General features: G+C 40.5%; 2 protein-coding genes across 3 annotated transcripts in view; both read right to left on the reverse strand.

Moving 5' to 3' along the window:
* arid1aa (AT-rich interaction domain 1Aa) overlaps positions 1–5,099 on the reverse strand; it is a 22,959-nt gene extending 17,860 nt beyond the window's left edge. Inside the window, exons 1-2 of one of the 2 annotated variants that reach the window (XM_007559597.2) lie at positions 3,845–5,099; positions 434–652 (exon numbers count right to left, since the gene is read on the reverse strand). In XM_007559597.2, coding sequence (XP_007559659.1) covers positions 434–652; positions 3,845–4,753 — 1,128 coding nt within the window. In that variant the 5' untranslated portion in view covers positions 4,754–5,099. The remainder of the gene's footprint in view (positions 1–433; positions 653–3,844) is intronic. The other variant, XM_007559596.2, reaches the window with a different exon arrangement.
* Positions 5,100–10,056: 4,957 nt separating this feature from the next.
* gpn2 (GPN-loop GTPase 2) lies at positions 10,057–14,479 on the reverse strand. The gene is made up of 5 exons (XM_007559598.2): positions 13,550–14,479; positions 12,755–12,911; positions 12,508–12,668; positions 11,075–11,205; positions 10,057–10,879 (listed from the first exon to the last, which is right to left on the reverse strand). Exons 1-5 carry the CDS (start codon positions 13,967–13,969, stop codon positions 10,807–10,809), a joined length of 942 nt encoding a protein of 313 aa, XP_007559660.1. The 5' UTR covers positions 13,970–14,479; the 3' UTR covers positions 10,057–10,806.
* Positions 14,480–15,201: the final 722 nt, after the last annotated feature.

Below are 15,201 nucleotides of genomic sequence, written 5' to 3' on the forward strand. Positions count from 1 at the left end.
TATTTTTATCATATTTTACATTTCTTATTTCAAAATGCACTTAACATGTCCACTTCAAAAATACACCTGAACAGGGTCACAATACTGTCTTGTGTGATGCATGAATGTAGTAACATGCACATTTTATTGGTGTCAGCTGATTTAGTTGACTTTGTTTTAAGTAGTTTTGATTTTTGCCTCCTAAGACCGTGATCAAATAATCTTCTTTGTTCAAAAGCATGCCAGTTATTTTTTTTTTGTCTGACATTTATTTGATTTTCCTTATTTTAATAGAAAAGCACAATCAAGGACTACATTTGAGAATTGGACATTGACCGGAAGGCCAAAGCCACAGTTACTTTGCAACATTCTCTATGTCTATTACCGAAATAAACATGAACGAACACAAATAAGTAATAGCAAAAATATAAAATTCTGAATAAGATGCGATTACCTGTGGACCGTAGGGCATGGCACCCATGCTTCCTGGTGTACGACTGGGCATGCCTACTGGGTATCGCTGTGGACCTGGTGTGCCGTAACCCTGGCCAGGGTATCCAGGCCCAGACTGAGGACCTGTAGGAGGCACCTGTTGAGACTGCTGGCTGTACGGACTGCCTGCTCCATATGGCTGACCTCTCATTTTCCCCATTGGATCCATAGGACCAGGAGGCTGAGAATGCAAAAAAAAAAAAAAAACTTGTTTAATGAGACAAAAACAGGAAATAAACACCAACACCTACAAGCAATCTCTCTTAAATCTGTGTAATTACAGTATTGCTTCATTTCAAATGCTCAAAAACATGCATGACTGCAGTGCTGAGGTAATAAAGCAGTTTCAGTGAATGGGCAAACTGTGCTTTTCTTCACCTTATTTCCCACGGTCATTACCCTGATTTTTTTTTTTTTTTCTTCACTTCACTCTGCCATAGTTTCGGAAGTCAACAGAGCTATATATATCTGCTTTCGAATGGAGGGCAGTCTGCCCAATACTAAACATATCCCAGCTGTGCTCCTGTTTTGAGCCTGGTCCAAGAAGGGCTTTTTTCTTCCCCCCTAACCCCCCAAGAGAAGGCGGTTTGGCTTCAGATGAATGACACCAGAAATGAGGGAAGTGCTTTAACAACGGTGAAACAGAGAGTGAAAACTCTGCAAGAGCTCACACACCACTATAACCTCTCCATTCAAAAGATTTCCCTAATAACCAAAAAGACGACCCTTAATGCCGTTTCAATTTGTGCCGAAACGAGCGTGCTCGCCCTACCACGCTCTCTTTTGCAAAAAGAATACAAAGTGCCCTGTGTGGCAAACTGTAAATCCCCATTAATGAGGTGAAATAAATAGACATAGCACATGGCTAATCTGCATAAAGCAGACAGGAAACTCCCTTGGTGGGTGAGAGATGGCAAACTGCTTTCTGATTGGCTTGGGGTGGGGAGGTCGGGGGAAATTCTGCAGACACACAAAGTCAAACTTGTGCGGCATGCCAGACACAGCAGTCGCATAGCTGCCAAAACAAGGTTCAGGACTGGACTTGTGGAGAGATGCGTCTATCACTCTTTACAAGGTCAAAACCGATTTAAGGTTTGCTTTTGGGGTCCCGACCGGCCAATTCCAACTTTAACAGATTCAGGGTTTTTTTCTTTTTTTTTTTTTTTCTTTTTTTCCCTTGTAAGGACTGTAAAGTGAAAGAGAGAGAGAAAAAAAGGCTGGAAGTTCCTTTGACTGAAGTAGGAGTTTTGGATGCAGCAGAAAGTAAAGGAGTAACAAGATCATTTGGGAATATGCATCACAGCATATTCCCAAAAAAAGACATCGTCCAGCTACTGATATCAAAACACGCACAGATTTAAAAGGTTACTGTTTAAAATGTGCTAATACGACCCATCATATTGACACTATTGTGTAAAAGCTTTTTGAAAAAGGCACAAGAAAAAGTTCCAGAATAAATGGGATTTTTTATTATTTTTTTAAAGACCACAGAGCAATGCAGAACATGCTCTTTCCCCTCCCGTTGCTGCAAAATGAAGCCGGCCGAAAGAAGACTACTTCACAAAATAGTTGGATGTTTCTGAATATTTTGGGTCACCAAAAGCAAACAATAAAGTGCGAACGAAGGGAACAGCATGAATCAACTACAGTCAGTAAGTTACAAGTTTGGTCTAAAACAATCAGTTCATTCTGCTTGAACTAAAAATAGACAATATAGTAACATTACGTCGTGTCGGCTAATGTCAATAATTTTTTTACATATTGGCATCGGTCCCATCAGCACAACCAATCCTACAATCAAATAGTCCGTAATTTATTTAAACACCTCGATTAGAAAGACTGATTTACAACACAAACACCTGAATAAGATTCTGCCTCAACTCGGAAATCTATTTCACTATTTAAATTGATGGCGAAGAGAAGCAAATCCCATTTTGCTTTAACAAACAATAATCTCTGTTATCTTTAACTGTAAAAAGAAAAATCCCAATTATATGGTAATAACCGTGTGGCTGAGCAAAGGGACTATTACAAGTCAATTAACTTGTGTTTATTTTAACAAGACAGGGTGTTCATTTGGGATTTTACATTCCAATGAGATGAGACAGAAATTATCCCAGAAATTATTATTTTTGTAATCATTGTCCTAATACTTAACCTACACACATGATCATTTGGAGTTTTTTTTCTATTATATTTTCAGATGAAATTGTGTTCACACACAACTCTTACATTAAAAACTGCCTCACATTCTTTATATAGAGGCACAGTCAAGTACATCATTATGTGGACTGGAGCCTCCATGACACATTTGAGTTCTGGTAATAAACAACTAAGAGATGTTGAACAGCTTTGAATATAACATTTTCTCTGTCCGCAGCTGCTTTAGCATTGGCCAATGTTTATTGAAAGTAAAAAGTGGAACTGAGAGAGGGAGTGAAGCAGAAATACCTCCGATGACCCTGTGATGAGCTAACGCTGTGTGTTCTTATCAGCAACTGTTGCCTTGCATCACATGTAATTATAAATGGCCATGAGCAGCGGATGAGGAGCCAATCAGATTTCAGCTCGCATGTCAACCCAAGACCAACTATCTCCTGGCTTTGACAGTAGGATTTTACCTCCACAATTCAAATCCCACTGCAAACTGCAATCTGGAAAAGGCTGCTCACAGTCACTCATAAGGCAAGAGCTGCCTGTTTACAGAAAGAACAGCAGCTCCTCAGAACAAGGAAGCGCATCTAATCGATATATGATCAAAAAAATCTAAGACTTTACAGCCTTCCGTTACATCCCCGGGGACAAATAAACATTTTAAACAGGACCTACACAGGCCATTTAACTGACCGTGAAGCCCTCATTCGGCACGCAACGCATTCCTTCCGTCATTGCCACAAAATTACAGCTCAACGGGCAAGAAAGCAGCACAAACATCAGATTGTGAACAACTATATCACATTAATGTGCGAGTGTTTGCTATATAGTCGTACAGGATAATTACACTAATAGCAAATGTGTTATAAATCTGACGTAGAAAGGGAGAAAAATGTACGGGAAGAAAAACGAGCCGTTGCTCCTATTTTCGCCCTCTTTTCAAAGTCGGGCCTTCTTGACTCCCTTAACATAATTTCCTCAACTTATACCCAAACCAAGCACCACTCTACTCTTAGAACGTGCATTTAGAAATAGAATTAAAGCGAAATTTATTAAGTGGTGTATTGTAAAGAGTGAAAAAATACACACGAGAGGCAGCCATTTTAGAGTCTTTGCGAACTACTATCAGACAATGGCTGGCCTGCTACGTTGTGAACTAGCTCAGAGGAGGGAAGCAGACATGCTAAAGCCCTTGTAGCGGTTAAACGGTCGGGTTTACCTGGTTTCTGGCTAGAGGCTGCCCAGCACTCCCTGGACTCATGGGCGACGGGTGATGGGTTCTTTGTTGCCAGCCTGGGTTGCTCCCTGCGTACTGACCGCTGCTGCCCATATCTGCTGGTCCCTTACTAGCTCCTTCCTGGCTGCTGTAGTCGCCACCAGACGGATAGTTTGGATACCCCCGTGTTGAACTGGGAGAGGTCAGGAGTTTGTTGAGCGTCGGTGTGGATGTTGGTTGGGGATTTCCGATGTTATATCTCTGGTTACTGTAAGATCCAGCCATCGCCGTGGGTCCTCCCGGCGGTGGCTGCTGCTTAGCTGGCTGGCCCCCAGCTGTCGGCGCCTGAGCGCTGCGAGGGGAGTTCATGCCGAACGCCTGGCCCGGGTGTGGAGTCCTGTTCGGGAATGGGTTGTAATTGTTAAACTGGTGATTCGAGAAGCCATGGTCGTGTGAATTGGGTTGATACGGGTCCATCATGTTGCTCGACTGCACACCCGGACCCGCAGCAGCTGCCATGCCAGGGCTTTGTTGTCCGCCATATTGATGAAAAGCGGGCCGACCGTAGTGCTGACTGTATCCGTACGAAGGCGGAGAGAAAGTGGGACCGTGGTGATGCACGAACCCGGGGTGGTTGTTTCCCTCCGGTCCCACAGAGTCATTCGGGGTATTATTATTAACCCTGGGCGGGTTCCCATTCCCGTTCTTCATCTCTGGTTCCCCTCCTCCCCCTGCATTTCCACCGTCGGCCCCGTCCTGCAGATCCCCCCGGCCCGGCGATTCGCTGTCCAAACACGGCTGCTTTTTGTCGGACTGCTTGTCCCCTGGAACCGTATCTTCCTTCGGGTCTCGATCCGGCTTTTTAAGTTCAGAAGGCGGACTAGTGTTAAGAGTGGCGACCTGAGCGGCCATGATATACCCCCCCAACTCTCTCCCTCTCTCTCGCCGAGTCAGTCACAATCAAAAGCTAGCATTGAATATAAATAATTGTTTAAAACCATCAATCCTTGAGTCGAATCATTCCTATCCCTTCATTCCGGACCGAATCCGGCTGCCATCTCCCCCGGTTTCAGCTCCGTAAGTAGAGTTAGAGAGGTGATGGAGGCTCCATACAATGCGTAGAGAAGCGACAGAAATTGTTGTGGGAGTTGTGTTACCGAGCCCGGGTAGAGGCAGGGAGCTAACCCAACCAACACGAGGCTCAGCTACATACAGCCATTTTACCCAGCCGCACGAGTGGCTGCAAAACACGGAGCGGATCCCCTCAAGGCCGGACAGGATTTTTTTCTTCTAAAAACGTCACGTAAACTATAGGTGGAATATTTTCTTCTCAAGACGAGCTTCATGTTTGCGCAAATGAAACACAAATTTGACTCAGTTAAAAAAAAAAGGACATTCTGCAACAAAAGTATGGCTCATTTATTAGACAAATGGAAACTAATTATTCTTTAACATCCAACTGTTTTCTATCCGTATAAGTGTAGATATCAAGAGAGCACATGATATAAAGGTGTAACAATCATTTAAAGGCCCCAAACTGTCAAATGAATGCAGATTCCGGGTATGTGTCAGAGTGTTAGGAAAACATGGCTTACATGTTTTCACAATTTTACGTCTTTTGGTCTCATTTTATATTTATTTCTGTACTGTCTGGTTGCTGGTAGTTCCAAATGACATTAGGAAAAAACACATTTGAATCATCATAGTAGAATACTGCTTAAATTCATTGTGGTTACACTTTTCTCTTTCTTTTTCACCATCAAAATGTTCCCTACTACTATCCTTGAGCTCTATCATCTTGTATGATGTAAAAGCTATATAAGATGCAAGTGTCAAGGGCAATGAAATTCCATTCTAATATTAGGATGGAGAGCATAAATAGAGATACATCGATTGACCAGAAATTATACCCAAATAGTCCTCTACTATTTTGACTTTGCATTGATACAAATTTTAGGAGGATTTTTGGCCCAACTCATGAATTTCTTTTTCATATTCCAAATGCAATAGTTTACAAGTTAAATACACATAAACTTGTCCACATGGAAACAGCTTTTCTTAAGCAACCTTTGTGTTTGCCCTTTTAAATCTATTAGAGCATTCCAAGAAATGTTTTCATCCATATAAAAAAATATTCAGTGTTATAACTATGCCAGACCTGAGTGAGGCAGAGTCACTGAAATATACCAACAAAAAAAAAACATAAATAAAAAAAAGAAGACAGCTTGGGCCATGTTTAGAGGGATTCTACCATCAGACGTATTTGGGCTGGATTTGAGATTGAACCATGACATCACCATATGAGATTGAACCATGACATCACCATGCTGAAAATCCAACAATTGAAACCACTTCATGTCCATATGGATCTCTGAAGCTTTATCTAAAAAAAAAAAATAAAAAATAAAAAAACTTGTAAAACACCTACATGAAATATTCTGGGGCCCCCGAAATTAACTTCCTGTGTAAGCCCTTGCTAAAGCCAGGATGATTATTGTGATTCAACATATTATGCTTCTTCAGTTTTTTGCATCTTAACCTGTTTATTTAGCGTCTCCCTGTAAGAGTCTACTCTGAAAGTGAAGTAATTTTGTATCCTGTTCAGGGTTTAATTTTAGGTTGGAACATTGGGTGGGCTAAACACCTTTAATAAAAGCTACTGGACTCACAGTATTTTTTGGAGACGGCCAATAGACATTTTTGGTATTTTGGCATTTGGCTGTTGTGCTTCACTTTTAAAAATATAACTTTTTACTAAATGCAGACGATCGATTCTGATAATCTGAAATCAATATTCAAACAATTGTTAAGGAATCGTTGGTCATGAGGGGGGAAACTAATTCATGTCTTAAGTATAACCTTTCAGTGATGCAACTGTTGAAGCTCACTATTAAATGCACATGAGTGATGTGTAAAAGCATGAAACGCTTAAAATTCACACAGATCCAGCGTGAGTACCAGTCTGTCTTACACATGTTTTCATCATTTCACATCTGTTGCATCTGTTCACTTTGCATGTCTCTCCACTGACTTCTTCACGCAGTGCACTCATTTCGCATCGTATTATTTCTACAGTCCTCCAAAGTGTTCAGATGAAACCAACTGGGCTTGTGTTGGTTGTTGGAGTTATCTAGAAGGCAGATATCATTGTATCACGAGACATTAAAGTTGCTCATTTTTTGAATGTCATATTAGGTCACGTGCAACATTTTGTCACGTTTCTGCCTCATTTTGTATCTTTTTTTTTGTCTTGAGGTCTTTTTGTGTTGCATTATATTTTAGATGTTTAAGTTAGGAATGGTTTTGGGATGAGAATCCCAAGGTATTGGTAATAAGCTTAAATATGATACACAAGGTTTTGCTGCGTCATAAAATAAACAAAGCATATTTTCTAACTACTTTTATTTCAAGCTGAAAAGTAAACGTATCCATACTGCTGCTTAAATAATACAATAAAGAGATTATTACAATGTTAACTTTGAAAGATAATGAATGCCAATGTTTTCTGAATATAAATGACTAGTGGTGAGGCTTTATGTGGCAGTATGGCTTTCTGCCCGGGGCGGCTCAGCTTAGGGAGAACCATGAGTCAGAAATATAGTCTTGGTTTAACAAGCAGACTTCATTCTCAAATACAGACCCTCAATCAAACTGAAGTTATTGCTTTACACCGCATGTGACTGACGATCATCAAGGTAATATTTGATTTTCAACAAATTATTCAGCACAAAATTAAAGAGCAGTTGTTAAAGAGCAAATGTTGGTCATTTTTGCAGAAGTCTGAACTGCATTTGCCAGTCTCTAATTGAAAAATACACATATTAAGACTGATCAGTGCTCAGTTGAGTTTGTTTTCAGTGGACAGGGATTTTGTACAAAATGACTTGAGATGTACAAAAGTTGTTCACTGAAAATGCAAAACTAACATTTTCTGTTCATAGCACCAATTTAGATTTAGACAAGTGTAAAAACAATATATTTGCCCCAATGTAATAACATGAGTTCAGTGTTTTGTTTTTGTTTGTTTTTTTTGGTTCTTTATGTTATCTACAGGTTATATGCTAACATAATGTTTTGCAGAACAGGGTTTCCAGTCAAGTGTGTTTGGTTGTGTGTGTACAGATGGAAGGTCTAAGTGTGTGGAGCCAGATTGGTCTTATTGAAGTGAGGAAAACGTGTTTTACCTTTCAGCCAGCTGACCGACTGTACACAGCAACAGCCTGGGGAGGAGCGGCTTTCTTCCTTAATGCTCCATACAGCATGACATAACTTCCTCTTTGTCCTTTTCTCTGATAACTCATTTTAAGGATATTCAACTTTAGAAACATTATGACTAAAACAATGTTAGCAGGTTTGAAACCATAATGTTTTTAAAACCTTGGTATACACTGATGGTAAGATTAATCCCTTTCATAGTTACGTTCAACATTTCGATGAAGCGGTAATGTAAGAGATTTACTCGATAATCTGTAGTCCTGCATCAAAATGCTAAAAATAATTTGAAATCAGTCAGTTTGTTTGTCGTAAACACAATTCATTTTTCAGACAGAGCAATAAAAAGACAAAAAACAAATCAATTCATCTGTGTGTGTGTGTTTTTTTTTTCTGTTGTTCTTTATCAGCACTGTTTTCAAGAGTATTTCGTAAAGAGAGGCAACACGCACAGGTTTTTCCACAGCAGAAGGAGGAAGCCTTGCAGCAAGCGAGACTACCAATGCACATTCCCTCCTGTTCCCTCCCCTGCCTGCCTGCCTGCCTGCCTGTCTGCCTGCTCTGCTCTCCTCTACCACCCCCTCTCCTCTTCTCTCTCGGTCTGTATCTCACTCCAGCAGAAACACACTCTCTGCTGAGCGTGGGGGGATGGGCGCTCAGGCTCCTGCTCTCTTTCTCAGCCTGCTGCCATTGAACTGAACCAAACAGAAAATTAAAACAGACTTTATCTAGCTGAAATAAGACACATAGGCAGCTTCAAAGTCTCACAACGACGAAGGAGAATTAACCATCAGAGCTCGCTGTGCTCTACAGGCAAATGAAGCAAACATTTTTTTTTCCTTTCCTATCCTCTGGCAGCACAGGGTGTGTGCTCTGCATTGAGCAGGGGTGGAATGGAAATGAAATTTGTGGAAGATAAGGAAATCAAAGGGTCTTATTTTTTTGGGGGAGGAATAATTAAAAAAATAAAAGTCATGAGACGCTTAGTTGTTCGATTGGGTATTGATATAAATTCTGATTTGGCATGTAAGTGGGACAAGAGTGGCTTTCGGTTTCTTTTCTCACTCTAGACACACACGCAAACACACACACACACACACACACACACACACACACAAAACTGTCTCTCTTGCTCTCTCTTTTCATACACAAACACACCACACATCTACCTCTAGGGGGCTTATAGAGGGAAAAAAAAGGCAGGAAGTACCAATGAGGAGGCATACTTGATCACATGTACAAACACTGAAACACAATTTAACATTCTGCCTGACACACCCCCCTAATGCACACAGAGCTTTGCAGGCAGGAAGCTGTCCAGAGATAATTTGCAGCCACATCACACCACAGAGGGTTAATGTGATTTCCCACATTTGTGCGAGGCTCGTGAAGTGGATCACGCTTTATTTTAGTCTGACTGCAGCAGAGCGGGAAGACAGACACACACACACACACACACAAAACACACACAAACTATACCCAGTGATTAATGTGCGTCTTGGACTGTCTGTTTAATGGTGGTGCAAAATTCATAGTTATGTAATTTGTTAAAACAGATGTCGTATGGAAAAGGACACAATTGAAACTTGTGCTAATAGAAAAGAGTTTAAGCCAGATTTAGAAAAAGGGAATATCTTCCATCCCAAAGACCAGACACAGGGCCAGTTGTGCAGAAACACAGATTTAATGTGGCTTCCTCTCCCCGCCTGACTTAATTTTTCTGCTTTGGCAAAAGGAAAGAATTGGAGCAGACTTTTGGGGATCCGGGAGCAGGTTTTTGCAGGCACATGTGCCATCTGCCGGCCAGAAACGAGCCAACACACAGCAGAAACTTTCAGCTGCTTATCTGATGCGGTGCTGACGGCTTTGATTCGCGCTGTGTTTGTGTTAACCAGTACTGTTCACTCCGTTCTTGTTTAGCCGTTTTCGGATCACTTCAGCTTCAAAGAATTGCATTTGTAGCTGTTGGACTATGAATATTGAAGACACCACCGCTTAATCTTGCATTTATTACATTTTATTTGGGTAAAAAGCTAAATGTAGGTCTGCAGATGAAGTCTACACTTATTTCAAGGGACAATACTGTACAAAATCAAAATTTTTGAGTTTTATATTATGTTATAATGTTATCCACTCATCAAAAACATACCTGCAGTGTGGAGTGCTTTGATTCTGTCATGCATGTTTGAGAAATCCTTGAATGTCCCGTGGCAACCATTCATGGTGCCTAAACGCTTTGCTCTCACGCTGCTTTTTCCACAAAGCTCCTCCAGCTCCTTCAGACTAGCACCAGCTGCAATTACCAAACAGCTGGAAGAACGGAGCATCTGCTGAGCTTAACATACAAGCTACTTCTAAGTGTGAAGGTAAAAACACTGTTAAAGCCTTAGTTGTGATGTCGTGTTGAAGGCAGAGTCTGAAAGAATAGGAGCTTCTTAAAGAGACAGAGGCCTAAATTCAAGCTTTCAGTTACATACAAAAAGTTCTGTTTTGGTCTTATCAGACCATACACTTTTAAATTGTGCTCTAGTTTGTGAGTGTTATGTGGTGCTACCGAACACAAAGCACGCACAAAAAGCAAAAAAAAACAAAAAAAAAAAACAAAGCTTTTTACAAGTTTCAAAATTGTACATTATTCATTTTTTTATTATAATAACTTTTACATTACAAAAACCAACACAAATGCTGCCAAAACTGGTCCAGTGGTGCTAAAAATGCCTCCGGTTCTGTCCACTTCATTTGAGCTTTTCGTGTTACAGTTCCATCATTTCCTCCTCCACGGTCTTCTCACCGGTTTCAACATACCGCTCTTGCACTCCGAGAGTTCTAAGGGGTCAGACGTCAAGGGAAAGCACAACAAAGTCCCACGAATGTTCAGCACATGTTATTATTACATAATATTTTTGACATAACCGATACTTCTGGTGAGGTATGACCTAACGGCCAGAGCATGCTAAACTTTAATGTGTTTAGTTTGACTCTGAACCCAGATGAGTCACCGCAGTGGCCGAGAAAGGATACGAGCTGAACTGGAAGTCTGCCCCCACAGCCGCTGACATCATCGCCTGCAGATTCCTCTCCTCCAGGTCTCCGAAGCAATACCCGTTGGCCTTGTCCACCGCCCGTAAGACCTGAATCATGCTGTCCTTGTCCTGAGGAGAGGAAAAGCAGTAGCATGTGATCTGGGGACTTCCCCGAAAGAAATTCAGAGAAACTATCTCCTGACAAAACATGAGCCTAAAAATACTCTCACTGAAACCCTTGTCATACTTTGTATGAGGACGTTTCTATTTGTTGTTTCGGCGTCTGCAGATTTTTTTTTTTTTTTTTAGAGAGATTTTGGTGTCTTTTCGAGAACACAGTGATCAGGCTTCCTCAGTCTAAGTCTCAAGTTTGGCTTTGTGAGATAAATTAAGATACATAGGAAGCAACAAGAAGTTGGACTTCTGATAAAAAGAAGATGTTTTGCTCCGTTCTCACCTATTGTCAAAGATTAGACTTGCTTTAAACTCGCAACATGAGGAGTAAAAGTGTAAAAAAAATAATAATAAATCACTTGTAGTAATAATAGGTAAAATAAACATTTACAGTCCTGGAACAAATGCTAAGATTCTGTATCAGAAGAAAACAACCAAACGATACTTTGTTAATAAGTCCTGTCAGGGAAAATTGCAGCAGAAAGCATAATGAATTTCCAACACTCCCGTCTCTTTACACATCACTGCTACCAGTCTTTAGCTTCAAAGGCTACAGGTTTATCACTGACCTATCTGGACATGCACAGTGAGTGAGTTTGAATTTTTCTGGAGGAGTGGATCATTTCATACATTATATAAAAGTACTTTTTGACTTTATTTGTTTCAATGTGAAGGAGCTCATTAATATTAAGTTACCATGAAGCTAATACTTTACAGCAAAACTGAAGACTTTAAACCGCTGGCAAAAGTTGCCTGGTAAGACGTCCTTAAAATTTACTCAGGATTCCTACTGCAGCATAACACTTTAAAGCTGATGGGAGCCACAAATGAAAGTAAAAAAAAAAAAAAAAGTTTAATTTTAGTATATAATAATTAGAGCATTTTAAGTGCTATGAAATACAAAAAGCAAAACCTTTTATTTATCTTTAAAATCATTTTTAATGATTATATTATCCACAGCGTTAAGTTTTAAATGGTATTCCTTATTTTAATCTTTTTGCAATAAAATCTCTTAGAACTGTGCAATATATCTAATAACAATCCTCATCACAATACCAGTTGAGTGCAATATCACAACTGCGAAAAGACGGCTTGGATGAAATATCGAGTAGGATGTTATCAACTTAAGGGTCGTCCCTTCGTGCTCCAGTTAGACGGAGGCTAACTCCTTCTACTGTATGTTCGCAGCAGCTGAGACATTAGAGCTCACAGAGTTTTTTGCCACATTTGTGAAACGACTGAAAGCTGCAGCGGTACCTGCACATTGAGAGGCACGAAGGACACGAGGCCGTAGTCTTGGATAACTTCCGCTAACTTTTCGTTAAGATGGCGAAACTTTTTAAAGAAGGGGTCTGCAGCCAAGTGATCGAGGAGATAGGTCAGGTCCATGACCTCCGTGTAGAAGTCAAGGTTGAACGCTGTAGAGCAAAAAGCGGAGAGTAAAGCCATTTGACAGAAGTCCTTCTTGCTTCTCGAGTTATAATGCGAGTAACACTTTGCATACCTAGTTTTCCATACTGTTCAATCAAGTCCATCTTGGAGAGGATGTTGACGTGAGGAAGCTCCACGTGCAGCATGGTGGAGAGAGACGTGCACAGCACCGAGATGAACTTGGCCGGGTCGGCGCAGTAATGAGAGTCTACAAGGTGCACTGCTGTGAGCTGAGCATTAAAAAAAACAAAAAACAAAAACAAAAACAAAAAACAGTGTGACGGAATGAGAATCAGTTCATATTTAGTCTCACAAACTGGAAAAATACATTTCTCTGTGATTATATTTACAGTTGCTTTGTGTTTCTACAAGCTTCCAAATATAGAGACTGATATTTTTTGTCCATTCTTTTTCAAGTAACTACACTTTACCACCAGTCTTTTGCATCTTATATGTATATATATATATATATATATTTTAACACGGACTGAGCTGTAGTGAACTCCATTGGCTTTGACCAGCTTCCAAGTCCCTACCAAAACAAAAGCATCACCATGTCTTACCATGGGGTGTGTTTTGTCCCATGATGTGTAATGTTAGAGTTCCAGCACACACATTATTTTGAATGAAGTTCTTTACTTGCGTTTTATGGCAACCCTCTGTGGCCTTCACAGAACAGCTGGACTTAAATACCGATATGAAAGTATGTAGATGTAGACCCTGTTTACTAAAGAGCTGACTACTTCTGCACAGGGTTTTTCTCAGGAGTATTGGAGTGAAATGGGGATAGGTCTGTGGCGAGACACTGTATTTTCAAAGTGCGGCAAAAAGAATGGGATCGTTATTTATTATTGGTAAATAATCTTACTCTGAAATTCCACTTGGCCAGCTGTGAGAATATATTCTTCACTGAACTCTGGTGGGTGTAAAGCTCCACCTGTCCAGGACAGTCAAACAAGAAGTAGCAGTCACTGCATTGTGTCAGCTTGCTCTCCAGCCAGTCCAGGTTGGCCTCCACGTACTCCATGCAGTAAAGAAGTCCACCATTAGGCCCGAGTTTCAGGTTTTCCATAACATCGTCCAGGGTGACCAGCTCCGAGACGTCCACTGCACAGGAATAAGGAATCCCTTCGTTGGCCGGGTCCATGTTCACCACCACCACCTTGCGTCCCAGGCTGGTCAGGAACTCTTGCATCCCCTGGCAGTAGGTGGTTTTACCTGAACCTGGTGGGCCGATGACCACCTGACCGAAGCGCAGGGAGGGTTTGAGTCCAGGCTGAGCGGACATGGTGTCAAGTTGTTACGAACTGGGTGTGCTGAGGCTCACGGTAACTAGGACCAGTCAGTCAGAGGGAGCAGATGTTGCAGCATCAGGCTGTGTGGCTACCGAGCAGCTACTACTGTTTGTTGCTTCTGGTAATAATTTAAAAAAGGCACAAAAACCCCACCGCTAACAACTAAACTAAAAATAATAACAGTAATAATAATGAAAAGTCCTGGACCTTCCTTCGATAAATAAGTTGAGTAAATAACCTAACCGTGGAAGGTTTACGAAAAACCTCCAATTAAACGTTACCTAAATAATTTACTGAAATTTAAGACGATCTTAAAATCTACACCTAAACAATAAATATATACCATATAGCATCACATAAGTATTAAGCATGCGAACTTCAGCTGCTAGCTATCACGTTAAAGCTATGAATGACATCCGGGTTATTCGGGCTGCTTTTCAAAATAAAAGCCGCTATTTCTTAATTCACACCATTCCCACGCACATTTCATTTTAAAATGTAACACTTTACAATACTAATTATTTAAACGTTTGATTTTCAAATCCTATTCTTGTTTTAATTAGATAAACAAAAAGTTCATTAAGAACTCACAGCAGGCGTTTCAAAAGTGCGCTGTATTTAGTAAATTTAGAAATAAAAAAAACACGCAAATTATATTGATGGTGAAGAATTTGACAGTATAAAGAGAAGAGGAATGTAATCTTTAAAGTTAAGGTACTCTGTTGAATAGTAAACTTTATGCAATTCCCCCTACACCTGGACTCTGTCCAGAGAGGAAGAGCCTATAAATGGATATCATTTTTAAGTCTTGTCAAAAAGTCTCAGATTTCTGACAGCTCTCTGTCTCTCTGCGCAGTGATTTTCTTCCTGGGAGGTGAAACTGTACCCCAGGTTGTATTTTGTTTTTCTCTATTTTGTTTGCCGCTAGCAGGTTTTCTCAAAGCCTGCCCTTTATTATCTCTGACCATGTTTTTTTAATTCCTGCTGAAAAAAGAGAAATGGAAAAAAACCAAAAAAACAAAAAACATTCCTACATCATAATGCTGCCACTATCATATTTATAAGTGGGCCTAATGAGCTCTGGGGGTTTGTTTTCGTGCACACAGTTATTAGAATGTAGACCAAAATCTAAAATGTTAGTGTCAGCTGAGCCAAGGACCTTCTGGGACATGTTTACTTTGGATTATGAGAAACTGCAGATAATGGCTTCCTTCTTGTTATTCTT

This window comes from Poecilia formosa, unplaced genomic scaffold (genome assembly GCF_000485575.1).
Source record: "Poecilia formosa unplaced genomic scaffold, Poecilia_formosa-5.1.2 Scaffold105, whole genome shotgun sequence".
NCBI lineage: Eukaryota > Metazoa > Chordata > Actinopteri > Cyprinodontiformes > Poeciliidae > Poecilia > Poecilia formosa.